At 38.8% G+C, this 22592-nt stretch overlaps 1 protein-coding gene and 1 pseudogene across 2 annotated transcripts in view; one reads left to right on the top strand and one right to left on the bottom strand.

Annotated features, from left to right (window-relative positions):
• The window catches only part of ATP8A1 (ATPase, aminophospholipid transporter (APLT), class I, type 8A, member 1), a 278979-nt gene that overhangs the window by 54703 nt on the left and 201684 nt on the right, over positions 1–22592 (bottom strand). For both annotated transcript variants that reach the window (XM_011949035.1, XM_011949034.1), the window contains 2 exons: positions 7478–7661; positions 7274–7384 (listed from right to left, as the gene is read on the bottom strand). In XM_011949035.1, coding sequence (XP_011804425.1) covers positions 7274–7384; positions 7478–7661 — 295 coding nt within the window. The remainder of the gene's footprint in view (positions 1–7273; positions 7385–7477; positions 7662–22592) is intronic.
• LOC105516750 lies at positions 13941–15219 on the top strand (annotated as a pseudogene).

Here is a 22592-nt window from a genome sequence, read left to right as displayed (position 1 = left end):
GCACATTAAAAATAAGTCCAAACTGTGTTAGAGCTGTAACACATATTAACTACAACAATAAAACAAAAGCAGAGAAATTAGAGTCAAATCTGAAATTCTTACTTGCTTTGCTACATGTATTTATGGAAAATTTTTGATAATTTGCCCTAAGCAAACAGCCAGATCATTTGATGCATGCAAACTTTAAAAGAACTGAGCATCTTCACATGAAGTGAAGTTTCTTCTTTCCTGGCGAGTATACACAAATTGACAAAACAGACATTAATGTTCTCTATTGTGTTTTCACATTTGGCCTGAGATGTGGATTATGTAAATACCTATTTGGGATACTCAGAGTGATGGGGTTATTTTCCATGAAGACAACTGTGATCTACTGTAGTAATTCATTCTAAAAAGCGCTTTCAGATTTCTTAAGGTATGATGGAAATATAAGGAATTTCAAAACAAACTTTCAATTATAGCCTCTCTAATCTATGAAGACACAGTCTAACCTCTGTTGGTCTGAAGAAAGCCGAAGCGCTCTGCATACTAAATTCGTCTAACGGACATGATTTGGCTCGAAGGTTGTAGTTCTAAACGCATTTGCAATCATCAATACTGTACACTGAGAAGTTTATGTTAGTAAGTTTGTGTGTGGGCAAACATTAGTAAATATGAATGGTCCCCTAGCTTCTTTGTACCTAATATTTGGTGCTGATTCAAAGGCTACTATGAGCTTGAAATTTAAGATCCTCCCTCAAATCATTATTTACAAGTTTCAAATTTGAAATAATTTGCAAGTAAACATGTTTGTTTCCAAAGTGTATTTTAAAATGCATGAACTGCTTTATGCTTTATGGCAGTTTTTAAGTGGAAAGCTATCAACACATTTTTATCATTTTATTTTTCCTACTGAAAGGTAGGTGAACATGTTTTTAGAAATGTACTGCCTGGATTTTTAAGAGTTAATATTTTAATTTATTTTTAAAGAAGAACAAATGACTAGGTAAGAACAGAAACTTTAAATAGGGTACCTTACATTTTTACACCAATATTTTGACATTCAAGTTTACATATCTTAAAGGAGAAAGAGAAGGTCTTTAACAGTGAAGTAGTCTACCGGCAGGCTGATTTCAAGTTAGGCTGAGATTGCAGTTAATATTAGGAAAATATTCCATGCGAAATAAAACAACACCTAAATTATCTTAAATACATAAAAGCACCTCCTCTGATTCAACCAGAGCCATGGATTCAGAAAGAAAACACCACTCCCTCTGGGGAGGTGTTTAGGTTATTTAAATTCACAGGGAATTCAACTCCCAGCACCACTTGCTGGGACAGTATCACCTTATTGACTTTTATCAAAGCTTCTGGAAATTAGAAACACAACTTGGTTTTGAGATCTTCCCAGAAAACTTGGATGTGGCCAATCATTTGAAAGAAGAGGACTTATTTTACGAGGAAGGAGTCAGACATATCAGAGAAATAAAAAAATCTCTCTTTAAAAAGAGCCAATAATTTAAACAAACATCTAGAGCTGCCCCTGAGCAGCTCCTGTAAGAAAGAGCTTTATACAACCATCTGACAAATCTGTATTCGTCTGGCTGTAATTTACAGCAATGGAATATCTAGACAGTGACATTCCTAAGCAATATAGCAATGAGAAAAGCAGTGTTTGTAGTTTTAAATCCATAAAACGCATAGTGTTCAAGACTATTCCTTTATTAGCAAAGAAATTTTAGACCTGCTTCTCCTGGCATTATTTTCTAAATTCCACCTCCCAGTAGAGGCGTGGCAGCTAAAGCTTCACATTCATTTCCCGATGGAGCATTTCTGCATATTAAACAGCAGCTTACAAATAGTCAATGAGTCCTCTGCTCCCACGCCTGATCAGTACAAAAAACTGAAAGGAGAGATTCGAGACTGGCAGTTGTCCTCACTAGAGACATTCAATGATGTGTTTTCTGTCTATTCATTCACAGTATTGACATGAGCCATTAACATCTGCAGAACTTGTTTTAGCTGGCAAAAGTTGGGTATCTGGGAATTGATTTAAAAGGTCATTTCCAAGACAGTTGAATTATATTCAAAACACATTTCCACAAACTGTCGAGAAAAATAAAAATGAGATTTCACGTAAAGTTTAGAACTCACTTCCTTTTCAATGTGTAAAGAATTTGATCAGTGTCAAATATCTCATGAAGAGGTTTTAAAATCAAAGGCAAGTGAAGTTTAGGGTTAATCAACCACAAACCACATAATTCTGGGCGTGAAACACGGCATGAAGATTGTTTTCATTTGAGTTTAATGTTTTTATTTTCTCATTAGTACATAAATTTTGTCTACTTTATTGTTGTCAATTTAGATTTAAAAAGCGACAAGTTGAGCATTCTTATTTTATAAAATTATCTTTTTATAAGCAGATTTATTGCTGGCAGTGGCTTTAAATTCCTGGTATCTTGATAAATCTATGTAAATAAACTGTATAAATTGATATTTGTTTGAATGTCAGTGTTCTGGAATGAGAAGAACATATAAATAGAAAAGCTAGATATATAGAAGGGATTGAGAATAGAAAAATAATTAACTTTAGAAAAGAACTACACATTTATATAAACAACAAAGAATATTTTTTTGGATCTCATAAACTATTTTAGAAGTGCATTTTGCTTCAAAATACAGACTATTCCAGACCAAATCTAGCAGTAATGAACGAGTACATTCACTTAAGTACCTTGTTTATATTTCCACGATTTAGGTTATTTTATCTAATAGGTTGTAACCTTTTTAGTGACCATTACACAAAACTGCCTGTACACTTCAAAACTAAGTTTCAATTTTACTAGCCTGACTCATAAGAACTATGCTCAGTCAACATTTAACAAGGAGATAAGCATTCTGACAGAGGCACAAAGAACAGGTGAAGCAAATCTACACCGGCCCCCAAGGAAAGTGTCAACATACTGACTTTGTTTATACTGTTACTTCTCAGAGTAAAGGATAGAATATGATTTCCATATAGTAGATGGCTGGATTTTTTTTTTTTTTTTTGAGACAGAGTCTTGCTCTGTTGCCCAGGTTGGAGTGTGGTGGTGTGGTCTTGGCTCACTGTAACCTCTGCCTCCCAGGTTCAAACGCGTCTCCTGCCTCAGCCTCCTGAGTACCTGGGATTACAGGTGACTGCCACCACATCCGGCTAATTTTTTGTATTTTTAGTAGGGACGGGGTTTCACCATGTTAGCCAGGCTGGTCTTGAACTCTTGATCTTGTGATCCACCCGCCTCGGCCTCCCAAAGTGTTGGGATTACAGGCGTGAGCCACCGCACCCGGCCTGGCTGTATCTTTTTTGACAGATGTGTAGAAACAGTCAACAGGTAAAATGGTAAAGCGGCAGGAATAAACATCTATTTGTAAGGGAACCCTTGGCAGATTTATGAGGGCGTGGTGGGTCCTTGACAGGAGTGGGAGATGGAGGTTTCTTAACGATGGGAAGGCCATTGTCATGATCTGCAGAGCTCCAACAGGAACATGAAACTGATAACACCTATAATTATTATAAATATAGCTTCTGACAATAAAAAGGCCACTTTTAAAAAAAAGGCAAATAACATATTTATTATGCCTGGATTAACCATTCAGTTCACTTATTTATCTACCATTGCTGTGCTGCCCAGCATGGTAGCCACTAGCCACACATGCTCTTGAACACTTAGATGTGATTAGTCCAAATCGAGATGTGGTATAAATGTAAAATATACTCCAGATTTTTTTTTTTTACAGTGATTACAGGTGACAATGATAATCTTTTGAATACATTGAGCTAGATAAAATATTCTGGCATTAATGTTTTTTTTTTTTTTTGCTTTTTGCTAATGTCGATTGCATTGTATTTCTGTCGGCAAGTGATAGGGTTTGGCTGTCTCCCCAGCCAAATCTCATCTTGAATTCCCATGTGCTGTGGGAGGGACCAGTGGGAGGTAATTGAATCATGGGGGCAAGTCTTTCCAATGCTGTTCTTGTGATAGTGAATAAATCTCACAGAATCTGATGGTTTTAAAAAGGGGAGTTCCCCTGCACAAGTTCTCTTGCTTTGCCTGCTACCACCCATGTAAGATGTGACTTGCTCCTCCTTGCTTTCTGTCATGATTGTGAGGCTTTCCTAGCTATGTGGAACTGTAAGTCCATTAAACCTCTTTCTTTTGTAAATTGCCCAGTCTTGGGTATGTCTTCATCAGCAGCGTGAGAACAAACTAATACAATAAATTGGTAGCAGTAGAGTGGGGTGCTGCTGAAAAGATACCCAAAAACATGGAGGTGAGTTTGGAAATGGGTAACAGGGAGAGGTTGGAACAGTTTGGAGGGCTCAGAAAAAGACAAGAAAATGTGCCAAAGTTTGGAACTCCCTAGAGACTTGCTGAATGGCTTTGACCAAAATGCTGATAATGCTATGGACAATAAAATCCAGGCTGAGGTGGTTTCAGATGGAGATGATGAACTTGTTGGGAACTGGAGCAAAGGTAACTCTTGTTATGTTTTAGCAAAGAGAATGGCAGCATTTTGCCCCTTCCCTAGAGATCTGTGGAACTTTGAACTTGAGAGAGATGATTTAGAGTATCTGGTGGAAGAAGTTTCTAAGCAGCAAAGCATTCAAGAGGTGACTTGGGTGCTGTTAAAGGCATTCAGTTTTGTAAGGGAAGCAGAGCATAAACGTTAAAAAAAATTTGCAGCCTGACAATGCGATGGAAAAGAAAAATCTCATTTTCTGAGGAGAAATGGAAGCTGGCTGCAGAAATTTGCATAAATAACGAGGAGCCAAATGTTAATCCTCAAGACAATGGGGAAAATGTCTCCAGGGTTTTCATGGCAGTTTTCATGGCAACACCTTCCATCACAGGCCCAGAGGCCTAGGAGGAAAAAGTGGTTTTCTGGGCCAGGCCCAGGGTACCTGTGCTGTGTGCAGCCAAGAGACTTGGTGCTCTGCATCCCAGTCACTCCAGACATGGCTGAAAGGGGCCAACACAGAGCTCAGGCAGTGGCTTCACAGGGTGCAAGCCCCAAGCCTTGGCAGCTTCCAGGTGGTGTTCAGCCTGTGAGTGCACAGAATTCAAGAGTTGGGGTTTGGGAACCTCTGCCTAGATTTCTGAAGATGTATGGAAATGCCTGGATGCCTAGACATAAGTTTGCTGCAGGGACTGGGCTCTTATGGAGAACTACTGTTAGGGCAGTGGAGAAGGAAAATGTGGGATCAGATCCCCCACACAGAGTTCCCACTGGGGCACCACCTAGTGGAGCTGAGAAGAGGGCCATTGTCCTCCAGACCCCAGAATGGTAGATCCACTGACTGCATTGTGCACCTGACACCAGCCTGTGAAGGCAGCTGGGAGGGAGGCTGTGTCCTGTAAAGCCACAGGGTGGAGCGGCCCAAGACCATGGAAACCCACCTCTTGCATTGGCTTGACCTGGATGTGAGACATAGAGTCAAAGGAGATCATTTTGGAGCTTTAAGGTTTTACTGCCCTGCTGGATTTCGGACTTGCCTGGGGCCTTTGGCCCCTTTATTTTGACCAATTTCTCTCACTTGGAGTGGCTGTATTTACCCATTGCCTGTACACCCATTGTATCTAGGAACTAACTAACTTGCTTTTGATTTTGCAGGCTCATAGGCAGAAGGGACTTGCATTGTTTCAGATGAGACTTCGGACTGTGGACTTCTAAACTAGTGCTGAAATGAGTTGAGACTTTAGGGTATTGTTGGGAAGGAATGATTGGTTTGGAAATGTGAGGACATGAGATTTGGGAGGGGCCAGGGGAGAATGGTTTGGTTTGGCTCAAATCTCATCTGGAATTCCTATGTGTTGTGGGAGGGACCCAGTGGGAGGTAATTGAATCATGGGGGCAAGTCTTTCCTATGATGTTCTAGTGACAGTGAATAAGTCTCACGAGATCTGATGGTTTTATAAAAAGGAGTTCCCCTGCACAAGCTCTGTCTCTTTGCCTCCTGCCATCCATGTAAGATGCAACTTGCTCCTCCTTGCCTTCAGTCATGATTGTGAGGCTTTCCCAGCTATGTGGAACTGTAAGTCCATTAAACCTCTTCCTTTTGTAAATTGCTCAGTCTTGGGTATGTCTTTATCAGCAGTGTGAGAACAGAGTAATACAGCAAGCTCCTGGAGGACAGGAACCACGCTTGATTTACTTTGTAGTTATTGGACTAAGCCTGGTGCCTGGGCTCTGTAGGTGCTACAAATTGTTCACAGAACAAATGCATCCTTTTAAAAGTGGTATTCCTGACTCGGGTTTTCATTTTTAAAATTATGTTATGTTTGACACATAAAACGGATTATACAAATCCCTTGCTATCCCGACACAGAAACTAAAGATTCTGATAATTTTTAGACAAATTTCTCATCATCTGAACTCTTGCTACTCACCAAACACAGAAATAAAAACAGATCTGGATAGAGAGGGATCCTTGTATATAACAAAGATCTAAGTTTTGAAACATAATAGGAACAATGAGGCAACAATACTAGCAAAGCTACCTGCATATTTTTCCTGATTGCACTACTTTGTCTCCTCTCAGAATTAGAAGTGCTAGCTTAGTTCAATGTTTCTCATTCCCTCACCTTTTTTTAAAAATAGGTTTTCTACATGTGTATTATCCCTCCATGGTGTATTGCTTTCTTCTGTATGTTTTTGAGTTTTATTAAAAATGCAGTCAAGTTTACAGACTAATTTATGCATTAGTAATAATGTAGTTTTAAAATTAAATACATTATTATCTCATTAGCAACTCTAATTCAACACTTCTTATCAAAGCAACATAACATTTTTAGCTAGAATTTAAACATAATTCTCCATGGCTGACAAACTTTTTTTTTTTTTTTTTTGAAGTGGAGTCTCACTCTGTTGTCCAGGCTACAGTAGAGTGGCACAATCTCAGCTCACCACAACCTCCGCCTCCTGGGTTCAAGTGATTCTCCTGCCTTAGCCTCCCGAGTAGCTGGAATTACAGGTGCCTGTTACCATGCCTGGCTAACTTTTGTATTTTTAGTAGAGACGAGGTTTTACCATGTTGACTAGGTTGGTCTTGAATTCCTATCAAGTGATCCACGTATCTTGGCTTCCCAGAGTGCTGGGATTACAGTTCACCTTTTTGTTTTAATACATTTAGAATTTATAAAAAGTTGGCAAATAAAATATTAATTAAAACAATGAGAAAATGTCTTCAAAGAGGAAATTTCTTTAAATATGTATGCAAATGACAAGGATTTAAAATTTAACCTGCTATTACCTCGATAATATACAGCACTATATTCTTGTAGAAGCAGTATAAGATGCACTTGGAGACTCTGTTATAGTTCCAGGCACCATGAATCATCAGTAAATTCTTCAAATATTTGAACTAAAACGAAGAGTGGGAAAAAATTAGTGTTTTCCTTTTCAAAGCATCAGTTGACTGAGAGGAATGATGTGTTTTGCAGAAATGACGCTCTACCTGAGCTATGGAGTAATCAGAGGAATTAGCTGCCTGCAGGCCTTCATTGCCACTGATACCAACACCAACGTGTGCTGTCTGTATCATGCTGACGTCATTTGCTCCATCACCGATTGCAAGCGTTATGACTTTGACTTGTTTCTTAACCATCTCAACAACTTCAGATTTTTGAAGAGGAGAAACCCTTAAATTGAAACATATTATCAATTACTGTTTTCTGAAAAAAGGAATTTTGAAATGCCACTGTATTGAAGGATAAAAGATGCAAAAGACCTAAATGAATAGTTCTCTGAAGAAACCTTATGATAAAGTTTTAGGTTTGCAAATGTTTACTCATCTGTTAATCTGGTTACCGTATTAAGAAAAATTAAAATAAATAAAAACAAATCTCAGAGGCAAACCCCTAGGTGACAGCTAGAAGGGAGAATACTTTGTTAAGCATTAGCCTGCCAGAATGCTTGCATTAATATGTTAAAGAAATAACATTTGAGTTCAGAAATGCCTTTACTTCCTAACAAGCATTAGAATTTCTAATTCTTCACTTGCAAATTAAAAACAATGTCATAAATGCTGTCAAACACTGACCAAATCCTATATAGTAGCTGGAAAGTAAAAGTTTTGAGCTTCTGCAATCTGATCTTACATAATGGACTATATGCTTAAAACTCTACTTAAATTAATTCTCAGACACCATGGTAAATGCCAAATATCTGATTATGGTTCATGGGTTTCGTTTTCTTCCAAAGCCACTAACAGTCAAGTAGAAATCAAGCAACCTCTTATACAAATGCGGACCGGGAACAGAAGACACCAGTATCTCTATCATATTTGGTATTAGATTTGGAATTACTTTTCACAGACTTTTTAAAGCCATTTAAGAAATAAACATTAGGACAAGGGCAGAAGGGTTCAAAGACAGAATGCATCAGCATAATACACTGTATACGCTGTATTAGAAACTACAGAGAAAAACAGGAAAACTATACAATAAATTGGTCTAACAAACTGTTAAGCTAATAATTAGACAGTAAGAGATAACTAATGTACATAATGTTGATACAAGAAAAACATCTCAGAGCTACATTATTTATCAAGGTTATGTGGCACAGATGTCTAATAATAAATATCTGCTAAAACATCTGAAAAATCATTTACTATTCTATTTAAAAATGAAGATCATTACTTTGAGACAATCGATACATCTTTGTCCATTTTCCTGATCATTCCATAGGAAAAATTTTTCGTGGTAGATACTCTGCACAGATATGTGCCCTCAGGAGCCCCACTGCCCTTATGAACTGCTTCAGCCAGAGTAGCTCTGGTTTTTATTTCAAGTCTGAGAATCACTGCATTAGACTGTGAGTTGCTTGTAGAGTCAATTGATCTTTTCTTTGTATTTTTAGTGCCTGATCCAAAGTAGATACTCAATAAATGGTTGCTATATGAAAAAACTATTTTTAATTTTTTCTTTGGATTTCCTTTCACAATCTGGCAATAGTACAAAACGACACAACTGTGAACTCAGCAAGGAAATGAATGCCTACTGAGCCATTAGCAGGCTATTTCACTGTTAGCTTCATTTTTCTTCAAAGCAATTTTCATTTCATTTTCACATTTTATTTAATTTTTCTTACCAGGTTAATATAAACTGGTAAGTCCACTGGCTCTAGGCCAATGTTTAAACATGGACTATAGTTGACATTTAGTAAATGTCAAAAAGGAATGCTCACCAATAAGTGATCTAGAATGGGAAATGGGCATGAATAGAGAGAAGTATTTGAAAGCTTTATCAAATTCCCTTTAATAGTCTAACAGTATGAATACATTATGAAGTCACACCAAGGGTTCAATGGAACTAGGAAACAGTGGTACTTTTTCCATAAACTAAACCTGTGATTAAGGAGAAATCTCTGCAAGGTGAGCTGATATTAGTGATTTTAAAAAAGCATCAGAAAAGAGTTGGACTAAATTTAGTTTTCTTCATGGTGATCACCATCAAACACTGCTTCCTCTGCTTGATACTGTAATTTTCAACACCCAAATTAAAATTGGCTGAGGATTTTCATTCAATTCTGTATGGTTAAACTAGGTGTTAAAAACAAAGAGTAGGTCTGCCATTAGCAACAATGCCCATTTAAGAAAAAAAGATTAACGATATAGTGACAGACATTTCAAAAGTACACTGCAGCTGCTACTAGCCAGAGCATCTGCTTCCATTACCAAGCTTTAAAAGTGAATGGCTGGCTGGGCTTGGTGGCTCACACCTGTAATTCCAGCACTTTGGGAGGCTGAGGTGGGCGGATCACGAGGTCAGGAGATCGAGACCAGCCTGGGCAACGTAGTAAAATCCAGTCTCAAATAAAAATACAAAAAATTAGCTGGGCATAGGGGCGCAGCCTGTAGTCCCAGCTACTCGGGAGGCTGAGGCAGGAGAATCGCTTGAACCCGGGAGGCAGAGGTTACGGTGAGCTGAGATGGTGCTACCGCACTCCAGTCTGGGCAACAGAGCGGGACTCCATCTCAAAAAAAAAAAAAACAAAAGTGGATGACTGTCTTGGAAGAAGATCGAAGACATAATGGATTTCCCTGACCATTAGTGATGTCAAGCATTTTTTCATATGTTTGTTGGCCATCTTCATATCTTGAGAATTGTCTATTCATGTCCTTAGCCCATTTTTTGATGGGATTGTTTTTTCTCTTGCTAATTTGTTTGAGTTCCTTGTAGACTCTGGATATTTGTTCTTTGTTGGATATATAGATTGTGAAGATTTTCTTCCACTCTGTGAGTTGTCTGTTTACTCTGCTGACTGGTCTTTTTGCTGTGCAGAAGCTCTTTAGAAATGCAAATCAAAACCACAATGCAATACCACCTTACTCCTGCAAGAATGGCCATAATAAAAAAAATCAAAAAAGAATAGATGTTGGTGTGGATGTAGTGATCAGGGAACACTTCTACACTGCTGGTGGGAATGTAAACTAGTACAACCACTATGGAAAACAGTGTGGAGATTCCTTAAAGAACTAAAAGTAGAACTACCATTTGATCCAGCAATCCCACTATGGGGTATCTACCTAGAGGAAAAGAAGTCATTATACAAAAAAGATACTGGGACATGCATGTTTATAGCAGCACAATTTGCAATTGCAAAAATATGGAACCAGCCCAAATGCCCATCAATCAACAAGTGGATAAAGAAATGGTGATATGTGTGTATATATGTGTATATATGCACATATGTATATGTAAATATATGCAAATATACATATAAATATATGTTCATATGTGAAATAGATTCATATATGTAAACATATGTAAATATATATGTGTGTGTGTATATATATACAGATACACACATATATGAATGAGATGGAATACTACTCAACCATAAACAGAATGAATGAATGGCATTCACAGCAACCTGGATGGAATTGAAGACTATTATTGTAAGTGAAGTAACTCAGGAATGGATAAACATTGTATGTTCTCACTCATATGTGGGAGTTAAGCTGTGAGGATGAAAAGGCATAAGAATGACACAATGGACTTTGGGGACTCAGGGGAAAGGGTGGGAGGGGGACAACAAATTGGGTATAGTATATACTGTTTGGGTGATAGGTGAACAAAATCTCCAAATCACCACTGAAGAACTTATTCATGTAACCAAATACTACCCGTTCCCCCGAAACCTATGGAAATAAAAAATTAAAACAAAAGACATAATGAAAGCCTTCTTTTCTGATGAATCTGAAATATCAGTTGGTTGCTAAACAAAGATATTGGATTTAAGTGGAGACTCATAAAAAATAAAATACACATTCTTAAAATATTTAACTCAAAGTATAAATGTACAAATTGTGATGCAGGGCAAAGAACCTTACTTTGCATAGCGGTCTGCTGTTTGAAACTCTGCATGTTTTTGTAGCAGAAATCTCACTCAGGCATAGTCGATGGTTTGCTTCACTAAAATGGAGACCAGAATGTACCGTTTCCTTTTACCCCAGTTTATAGTTAGTTTACTCCAAAATTTGACAGCAATATTTTTTAGCAACTCAAAAAGTCTTTCCAGAGCATTATACCTGGATTTACCAGCAATAACTTTTACTCGATTATTTGGATGAGTTATGAGATATTTAATTAAATGATTATTTCAAGAAGTATAACAGGAATAAGCGTACTAGGGAACAAGCCCCACTTACAAAGCACCAAGTCAACTCATGGAAGCCAAAGAGCATGTACACACCTAAGAGCCTCTGGGTGTGAGCATAGCGTGCTGTGAGTATCTGGCAGAAGGCTGTAGGGAAGGAATGTGGCTGAAAGTGATTCAGGTTTGTCAAGCTGAAGTCGGCAAAAAAGATCCACTATTTTTACAGCATCCATTTAAAAAATTGTTCCTTGCTACAAGGGAGTTACAATACAGCAAAAGAAAATTATAAGACATTAAAAATGAGTGTAACATAAAGTTTTCTGATATGATTGCCCCTCTTTGATAATTTCAGAAATCAACATGAGCTTTAAGAGGCCTCCCTTGATAAGTTAGAATTTGACTTGGCACTGGAAAGGAGAGGAGAATTCACTTCAGGTAATAGAAATAGCACATAATAAATTTTAACTTCACATTCAAAATTCTCCAGAATATATTTTTTTCTACTGCTGTGTCTCCACCTCTTAAAAGATTACTCTACTCAGAGTTTATTTACTTTCTTGATGTTCGTACACTTGCTTCTAGATCCATACAATTTCCATGAGTCTAGAACTACCTTACCACACAACAAGTTAATTCTTCCTATGTCTATCAAAAAATCACACATCCACGGCTGAGAATATCTAAAACCTAAACAAACGCCAATAGTGACTCAACGTATAATTCTGAAACATCATAAAGGCACTGTTTTCTTTCCTGAGATTGTTTTTTTTTTTAACCATTTGTGGGTCTGCATCCAGGATTTATTCACAGTTCTCTTCTGTTCCACTGTTGCTTTTTCTTCTTGGGTAGAAGAGACTCCATGGAAAAAGACTACATATCAAATGTGTACTGTAAATGTCCCTTTCTCTTCCCTGTGGCTCCACAAACAGAGGGTGGTCCTTTGTGATACAACCTAGACATGCACTAAGTGTAATATGCTTTTCAGATATTATTTTGGCTGTAGTTTCTGCACATGTTATTCATTATTTTTCTTATTTGCTATGCAGTAACTCTCACTGCCCTGTGAACATTAGACCAGAGCACTGGAAATTTTTACCATTTAAGCTAAGAAATATATAGGTGGTCCATCTTATATGAAGCTTGTTTTGCACTCTTTTGATGGGATTAGCTAAATGAATCACCTAAATGAAATATGAAGATTATATGTGTATATATATAGATAGATAGATAGATAGATAGATAGATAGATGTATAATAACGGATAATTTAAGGAATTGCTTATAGGTAGCCAAAAAGAATACAATAATTTATCCTACTGGATTGTGTTTTGGGATTCATAACCTAAAAAATTCTTACATATACACAAAATTATACTAATACAATATGATCTCAAAGACTTATACTGGAAACTTAAAAAATTACTATAAAGTTGCCTTTAGAAGGTAAATCTAGAAAACTTTTTAGGAAGAATATGAAGGAATATAGTATTTTCTAGTTCTCCTGAAATGTTTTATATAGTGACCAAGCCCAGTATTTACTAAATTTCTTTAACTTCCTCAAACTTTAAATTTGAGGTCTGTTCCAGGTGCCTGGTTAGAGGTCAGAATCACTAGTGCGGGGATCTGCTGTGCTTTTCTTTGCAACAAACTTCCTAAGATTTCTCCTGTGAATATCAGTGTATTTCCTACTGACTCATATTTTGTTGACTATTTAAAGAAATTACAAAAGGAGAGAACAACGTAAACTAGAAGATCTTCCTTGAATCCTTCTGAACTAAAATTTGGCAGGTTCATTTATAAAATTTTACATTGAGAAGAAATTAAGATAGAGCAAAAGAAAAAAAAAAACTGATATACAAAAACTACAAAATATTGTTAATTCACCATCAACTTGTTACTGGAATGAAAACAGCAGCTTACATGGCAAGTGTTAAAAATGATACTTAGCAATACGGTACATAATGAAACATTCAACCACTTTTGGTAAGAAATTGCGCTATTCAAATGACTGATGAGTGAGAGCTCTCCTAGCCTCCAAAACCAACATCTGTTGATATATTGTGCAGTTGTGGGCATTCAGGAGACCTTACAATATAGGGGCTGAGTCTACAGAAATAAAATACAGATAGCCTTTCCACAGGACAAAAAAGGAAAGCAAATTTAAAAGATTTCCTTTCTGCAATGCATTTTAGATATAAAACTTCTCTTTTGTGGAATTTATGTGGTTATAGGTAAACGTACTGCTGTCTGCTTCAATGATTCAGATAAGTAGTTTAAATAGGGACCGTTTCTATTGATGGTATTTGATTATAAATATATGTGCATGTGTGCACTAATTAGCAAACAGACCTATGAAAGGCACTAAAAAGGAAACTCTGCCTAGTATAGATATTTATTATGATATTCACACCAGAAAGCTTACTTTATCTACAATACTGCTGTTCATTTTCTCTTCAGAAAATATCTTCTAGTTATGTTGACCCTAGCACTGTACTCAGCACATAGCAGATTTAAAAATGGTAGCAGGCTCTTCCTAAGCTGGTGCTTAGCAAGGAGAAGGCCATGTTCAGTTCAAACACCAAGACTGTGAAGCCCAACAGCAAGAAACCAAACAAGTTAGAAGAGTCTGGCATCTTCCAGGCTCTTCTGGAGCTGGAGATAAACTCGGACCTCAAGGCTCAGCTCAGGAAGCTGAGTATTACAGCAGCCAAGGAGCCTAAGTTGGTGGTGGCCTGAAAGCGATCATAATCTTTGTTTCTGTTCCTCAACTGAAATCTTTCCAGAAAATCCAACTCCGGCTAGTACGTGAACTGGAGAAAAAGTTCAGTGGGAAGCATGCTGTCTTTATTGCTCAGAGGAGAATTCTGCCTAAGCCAACTTGAAAAAGCCACACAGGCCGGGCGCGGTGGCTCAAGCCTGTAATCCCAGCACTTTGGGAGGCCGAGACGGGCGGATCACAAGGTCAGGAGATCGAGACCATCCTGGCTAACACAGTGAAACCCCGTCTCTACTAAAATACAAAAAACTAGCCGGGCGAGGTGGTGCATGCCTGTAATCCCAGCACTTTGGGAGGCTGAGGTGGGCGGATCACAAGGTCAGGAGATCGAGACCATCCTGGCTAACACAGTGAAACCCCGTCTCTACTAAAATACAAAAAACTAGCCGGGCGAGATGGCGGGCGCCTGTAGTCCCAGCTACTCGGGAGGCTGAGGCAGGAGAATGGTGTGAACCCGGGAGACGGAGCTTGCAGTGAGCTGAGATCTGGCCACTGCACTCCAGCCTGGGTGACAGAGCGAGACTCCGTCTCAAAAAAAAAAAAAAAAAAAGAAAAAGCCACACAAAAAATAAGCAAAAGCATCCCAGGAGCTGTATGTGACACAATTTTTGAGGACTTGATCTTCCCAAGTGAAATTGTGGGCAAGAGAATCTGTGTGAAACTGGATGGCAGTTTAATTAAATTAAAAAAAGTTTCATAAAAGTTCATTTGGAAAAAGCATAAGAGAACAACATGGAATGCAAGGCTGAAACGTTTTCTGGTGTCTATAAGAAGCTCATGGACAAGGATGTTAATTTTGAATTCCCAGAGTTTCAATTGTAAACAAAAATGGCTAAAGTATATTCACAGTTAAAAAAAAAAAAAAAAGGTAGTGGAACTAAATAAATGGAAATGTTACAAGAAAGACACATTTGGCTGGGCACAGCGGCTTATGCCTGTAATCCCAGCACTTTGGGAAGCTGAGGTGGGCGGATCATGAGGTCTGGAGTTCAAGACCAGTCTGGCCAACATACCGGTCTCTACTAAAAATCCAAAAAAAAATTAGCTGGGTGTGGTGATGTGCACCTATAATCCCAGCTACTCGGGAGGCTAAGCCAGGAGAACTGCGTGAACCAGAGAGATGGAGGTTGCAGTGAGCCGACATCGCGCCATCGCACTCCAGCTCAGGTGACAGTACAAGACTCTGTCTCAAAAAAGAAAAAAAAAAAAAGAAAAGAAAAGAAAAAGAAAGAGAAAGTAACATTGCTATTCTCATTCATTTTTGACTATTCACTGTTAAGAAGCAAAATCTGTTTAATAAGGTTCATACCTAGAGTATAAAGGGAACTATGTAAAGGACATTGGATTCTCCAGGCTCTCTTCCATGTGTAGGGAAGACAGGAAAAAAATTATTAGGTAGAGCAGGAAACATTCACCTCTTCATGGGAAAGTGGGTATATTCAGAATGAATTAGGGCCAGGTGACAGCATGCCTCTACATGCCACAGTAACAAACTTGTAATGTCGCAGTCAGCTCTAAGCAACAGGAGATGTTAACAGTTTTTAATATAAAAAAGAGCATGCTTGAGGCTGTTCCTAAAAACACTAATTTGGATTGCCCAAAATATGTTTTATATATATCTGAATATGATCTAGGGAAAGGACAATGAAAATGAAAATAAAAACTCAGAGGGCTCCAAATAAAAGTGGCTTCAAAAATGACTCTGAGGTTTCAAATTTGGGTGACTGGGAGAATGAGGGTCTAAACATAAATGGAAAAGGCAAGAAGAATATTGACAGCGGAAAAGTATCAGGGAAGTTTAGATAGTAGTGGGATACCCTAGTGGATTCATTTAAGTAGGCTGACTGAAAAGTTGGAACTGGACTTGGAAAAGACTGCTGAGTTGGGAATGTGCCTTCAAGAGTCATTCATTCAAGTATTTCGTGATCCTTTAGTATGTGATTAAATCTCTGTGGAAGAACAGAAGGAGAAGAAAGCAGATCTCAGGACCTTTCTTCTGCCCCCAAGAGTTATTAAGGACTTTTATTGAGCTACTATCCTGGGAGTTAAATATTGTCAGCCTATATGATAGTAGTCCCTCTCTGTACACCTGCTCTGAAGAGATAGAAATTTTTCCTGTATGGAACAAGGTCATGCCACCTGTTTAGGGAGTCTTGCCAATGGGACTGGTGTTTTCTCAACTGGGAAGCACTTCTATTCAAGAAGGCCTAGAGTGCTTCCCCTTTCAGCTCTACCCTGTTGTGACCTTGCTCTCAGAGTGGCCTCCATTCTTTTCCCATTCCCAGTGTATGACTGGAGCACACACGCCCTGTGATCTCTTTTCCTGTGACTCTGGGGAGGGAAGGAAGGGACAAAAATTTTTTTTAATTTAAACTGATAAATTAATTTTTTGAGATGAGATCTTGCTCTCTTGCCCAGGCTGGAATGCAGTGGCACAATCTTGGTGCACTGTAGCCTCAACCTCTTGGGCTCCAGTGATCCTCTACCTCAGCCTCCTGAGTAGCTGGGACTAAAAATGTACACCACCACGCCTGGATAATCTTTTTTTTCTTTTGTAGAGATGGAGTCTCATTATGTTGCCCAGGCTGGTCTCGAACTCCTGGCCTCAAGCAATCCTTCCACCTCAGCCTCCCAAAGTGCTAGGATTACAGGTGTGAGCCATCATGCACGGCCCAGATTGGAAGGTTTAGGTTGGAAGAAAATCAGCTTGCTTTTCTCTGCCTCATGACCTTCCTGTGCTATGTAGGTAAGTTTCTCCAAGGAACCTTCTCTCACCTTAAAAATACCTAGTGGAAGATGGAACAATTGGTAGCACAGACTATTGACAGAAACTAAAATACAACTCTGAAGATGTCGGGAGTTAAAAAAGGAGGCCAGTAAATTTCAGGGTCATAATTATCAACTAAAAATCCAAGAGAAACCTTTGTGGCGACAGTGGTAAATACTTGGGAGAAGCTGAGCAGCATGGAGGAAAAGAGTGGTGTGCGAGGGATAATGGAAGAACACAGATGGGAAGCTTTCTGGCGGCCCTGTTCTCTGCCCATAGCACCCTGTTTGAGCTGACCAGCATGAGGGGGGTGAGACTGGGCTGGATGGAGCCTCTCTCATTGCAACTGTGGAGTTTGGCTTAGGTTTGGAGCTTATGAAAACAAACCCAAAATAACATGCTTAAAAAACAAAACACTCCAATTCCAGGAGTACATCCTCAGTGCCCTAAAGCTAAAACTGCAGAAAGAATTCCTATCCATGCCTCGGAACAGGAAAGCCAGATCTTTCTGGTCAACTTGAAGGCACAGAGCCAGGCAGGGACAGGTGCCAATAATATGGCTGTGCTGACAGACCCCCGAATGCCACCTCACACAGGAAATGCCATCAGAGGGCGGCTGCCTCTAACAAGAGGAGTGCTCAGGTAATGGAACTAGGGGGAAACAGGAATTTAATAAAATGAGATTGGGCCCTGCCTCCAAATTTACCTAATTTAGGACTTAGCTTTTGATGTTCTTCCAAAGGGATATTAATGCCTGTTAGAAACAATAGGGAAAAGGGTCCTTTAGGGAAGTTTTTAAGACAGGAGAGAATCATGAGCGAAAAAGAAATACAATTTACAGGACCTAGTAAAAACAGATATAAGAATTTTAAAAAAGTATAATAACCAACCTTAGAGAGAAACATGAAACCAGGAAAAGCAGTTATGATGAACTTACTGAAAACAGTAATATGAAAATGTAACTGCTAAAATAAAGATGATGCAGCCTGAAAGTTCAAATCAAAAATTTGTCCAAGACATCAGCCAATTAAAGGAAAGATTGTGGAAAAAGGGGAAAAGAGGAACAGAGGGGACTACATGTATACAAATGGGAGTCCAAGAAAAGAATATGAAGGAAAATATAAAAAGTAATGACAAATAATTTTCCAGAAGACATATGTCTTTAGATTGAAAGGGCTCACACAGGGCCAAAAACATAGATAAGAAAATGACACCTATACCTAGACACATTATGGTTAAAGAATAAGAAAAATTTCTAGAAGCTTTTGGAGAGAAAAAGGAGCTTACTTACAAAAATATAAGATCAGACTGACCCTGGATACACACACAAAATCACTATCTACAATTCCTGTCTCTTTACTGGAGAGGTGGGGGCAGGAAAGGAAGACACACTAAAACATATGGACACTTAAGGGGAAAAATTAGCACAAATAGAGTTACCAAAACACAAGAAATAGAATAAAGTATGAAAGTTTCAAACCGGCATAGGAAAATCTGATCTAGAGAGTGAAAGTCAGGGGGAGGGGGAAAAAAAAAAAAGAATCAAAATTATAATAGACACCAAAATAAATGGGAAGAAATGAGGTCCAAATGGGAAGAAATGAGGTCCAATATAGCAACAATTATAATAACAGTTAATATAATGTCTATTTGCACCTAACACATTGAATTCTCAGAAAAACCCCATAAGTTACTACTGTCACCATTTTAAAAACGAGGAAACCAAGGCACAGAGAAATGATATTTATTAAGGTTTAAGGTAAAATGGCAAGTGGTGAAGCTAGGATTCAATCCCAAGAAGTGTGGATTCAGACACAGCATTCTTTTATTTTTTGGAACAAGGTCTGACTCTGTCGCCAGGCTGGACTGCAGTGGTGCCAGCTTGGCTCATTGTAGCCTTGACCTCCGGGGCTCAAGTGATTCTCCTGTCTCAGGACCACAGGTGTATGCCACCACACCTGGCTAATTTTTAATTTTTATGGAGACTCAAGGTCTTACTTTGTTGCTCAGGCTGGACAGACACAGCATTGTTAATCACTATATTATACAGAAGGATTGAACATAACCATTTGGAGAAAAAGCAAAAGACAAGACACATAATGAAACAAAGGAAAGCCAGGTTAGCAAATTAAATATCAGACCAAAAAAAAAAAAAAAAAAAAAACAATTCAGGACACAGAAGAGGCCATAACAGTCAGAGGGGAATCTTTATATATGACAGTATATAATATATAATGTCAGACAAAATACACATTTCACGTGAAATATTCAATTAGGCTATACAAGAGAAAATTAGATATCATTTATAGAGCAACAAACATTTTCATAATAGGTGCCATGTATTAGCTCATTTATTCTTCGTAACTCTATGAGAAGAACAATTTCTATCTCTATTTTAAAGATCAAAAAACCAGGGCCGGGCGGGGTGGCTCATGCCTATAATCCCAGCACTCTGGGAGGCCGAGGTGGGTGGATCACCTGAGGTCAGGAGTTTGAGACCAACCTGACCAACCTGGTAAAATACAGATCTCTACTAAAAATAGAAAAATTAGTTGGGCGTGGTGGTGGGTGCCTGTAATCCCAGCTACTCGGGAGGCTGAGGCAGGCGGATCACTTGAACTCAGGAGACGGAGGTTGCAGTGAGCTGAGATCATACCATTGCACTCCTGCCTGGGTGACAGAGCAAGACTCCATCTCTAAAAAAAAGATTAAAAAACTAAAACCGGAGAAGTGATCTGTTGTTCAGCTACTAAGAGGTAGCGTCTAGGCTCTGGAAAGTCTGGCCTCAGTTCCTGAGCACTATAGCACAGGGCAACACTAGCAGAGGGAAAAAGAGTGGATTATTTAGTAAATGCTATTGAAAGAATTTGCTCATGATGCAGAAATGAATAACAAAGGATCCCCCCTCCTTCATAGCATATACGAAAATAAACTCCATATGTGTAAAAGACCTACATGAAAAAACTAAAGCTGTAAAGTTAACAGAAGAGGTGGGGTGCAGTGGGTCACGCCTGTATTCCCAGCACTTTGGGAGGCTGAGGCTGAGGCTGAGGCAGGTGGATCTCTCGAGGTCAGGAGTTTGAGACCAGCCTGGCCAATATGGTGAAACCCCATCTCTACTAAAAATACAAAAATTAGCCGTGCGTGGTGGTGGATGCCTGTAATCCCAGCTACTCAGGAGGCTGAGGCAGGAGAATCGCTTGAATCCTGGAGGCAGAGGTTGCAGTCAGCTGAGATTGTGCCATTGTATTCCAGCCTGGGCCACAGAGTGAGATTAAAAAACAAACAAACAAAAAAAGTTAACAGAAGAAAATGCAGGAGTGGAAAGTCCTTTATATCCAAAAAGTGCAAACCATAAAAGGAAAAAATTAGTGTAGTGTGATTATGTCAAAGCCAATGATTTCTGTTTAAGGAAGGGTATCACAGGCAAAATTAAGAAGGGAGCCAACCTAGAAGACACCTGCCACATCAATAATCAACAACAAAAAAATCAATGTCCAGAATACACAGAGTTCTCAAACACAAGCAGGAAAAAAGAGAAGAAACCCAACTGAAATTTCAGCATCCCTTTCCCCTCTTCAATGTACTGCTTTTCTTCATAGCAATATTACCACTAATTTTATATATGTCTATTTGATATACATCAATTATTACCATTCATATATACACAAACACACACACAGCAATTATTGTCTTTTGAATATTTGTATGTATACTTATGTTATTGAACAACAGTTATGATGTGAAGGCTGGGATTATTTTTTTCCCATTGTTCACCGCTCTATTTCTAGTACTTATTAAGGTTACTGGCACACAGTGAGCGCTCAAAAAACACTTGCTGAATGAGTAAGTGAATGAATAAATTTTAAAAGCAGAAACTGAGAAAGGTAAATACTCCTGTGAGAAGCTCAATCTCTCTATTAATCAGAGAAATGAAAATCAAAACAACAAGGTGTCATTTCACAACCATCAAATTGGCTAAGTTATAAATTCAGTAATACTATGTATTGTTATTAAGGCAGGGAATCAGCAACTCTATTCCATGGATCTGGGTTGGCATACTAGTACAGCTGTTTTGGAACTACGTGGCAATTCTGATGGGAAAGAAATATACATATACCCCACAGCCAAGCATTCCCATACCCCCCCACCCCACCATATATAAATATCTCCTAAAAAAAACTCCTGCCTGGGGGGCACAGAGAGGATATACATTGCAGTACTTCTCATGGTAGCAAAGATTCGGAGGAAAACTCCATGGTATCCCTATGAGAAGAGATAAATAAAATGATGTATATGCATTAGTGTAATAACAAGCAGTGATAAGAATAAACAAACTTGGCTGGGCACAGTGGCTCATGCCTGTAATCACAGTACTTTGGGAGGTCTAGGTGGGAGGATCGCTTGAGCCCAGGAGTTTGAGACCAGCCTGGGCAACAAAGGCAGACTCTGTCTCTAAAAAAAAAAAGTTTAAAAATTAGCTGGGAGTAGAGGTACAGGCCTGTTATCCCAGCTACTCAGGAGGCTGATGTGGGACGACAGCTTGAGCCTTGGAGGTCGAAGGTGCAGTGAGCTAAGATCAGGCTGCACTCCAGCCTGGGCAAAAGAGCAAGATTCTATCTTCTCAAAAACAAAAACAAATAAAAAGTAAATTTGTTCTACATATGGTGACATGGATATGTCTCAAAAACAAATAAAGGTAAAAAAATTTCTGGGCGGGCGGCTCATACCTGTAATCCTAGCCCTTTGGGAGGCTGAGGCAGGTGGATCCCTTGAGCTCAGGAGTTCGAGACCAGCCTGGGCAACATGATAAAACCCCACCTCTACTGAAAATACAAAAACTTAGCTGGGTGTGGTGGCACACATCTGTGGTCCCAGCTACTTGGGAGGCTGAGATAGGAGGATCACTTAAGTCTGGGGCTGGGGGGTGCAGTGAGCCAAGATCACGCCACTGCAGTGCAGCCTGGGTGACAGAGACTCCATCTCAAATTTTTTTTTATTGGAGTATCATTATAAACACAAACCTTTTCTTCAATTCAACACACATGTAATAGATATTTTTCACAGAATCACATATACAGAACTAAAGTACAGCAAATAGATGCGAACATATGAAACACTTGAGAATATTTTTTCTAAGGTGAAGTAAATAGAATGGGACTGGGGATAAGGGGAATACACAAAAAGCACATAAAAATCAAAGAGCAATTTGCTTTACTTCAAGATTCTAGAGAGATGGCTAGCTTGCACATCTTCTCATTCTTTTGTTGGCATGTCCTCTAGCACCTTGCTGGTGCTTTCCCTAGAACAGAGGGAAGGCACTGCAGTGACAGAACAGGGTCAGATATGTATGGCCCTGGGTTTTTCCCTTCTCTCTTGCTGCTATATGTAAATATGTATTGAGACTTCATTGTAAAACAAAATCATG

The sequence above is a fragment of the Colobus angolensis genome, unplaced genomic scaffold (genome assembly GCF_000951035.1).
Source record: "Colobus angolensis palliatus isolate OR3802 unplaced genomic scaffold, Cang.pa_1.0 Scaffold29, whole genome shotgun sequence".
NCBI classification, from domain to species: domain Eukaryota; kingdom Metazoa; phylum Chordata; class Mammalia; order Primates; family Cercopithecidae; genus Colobus; species Colobus angolensis.
The sequence above is the reverse complement of the archived record's forward strand: the minus strand, read 5'-3'. Positions and strand labels throughout refer to the sequence as shown.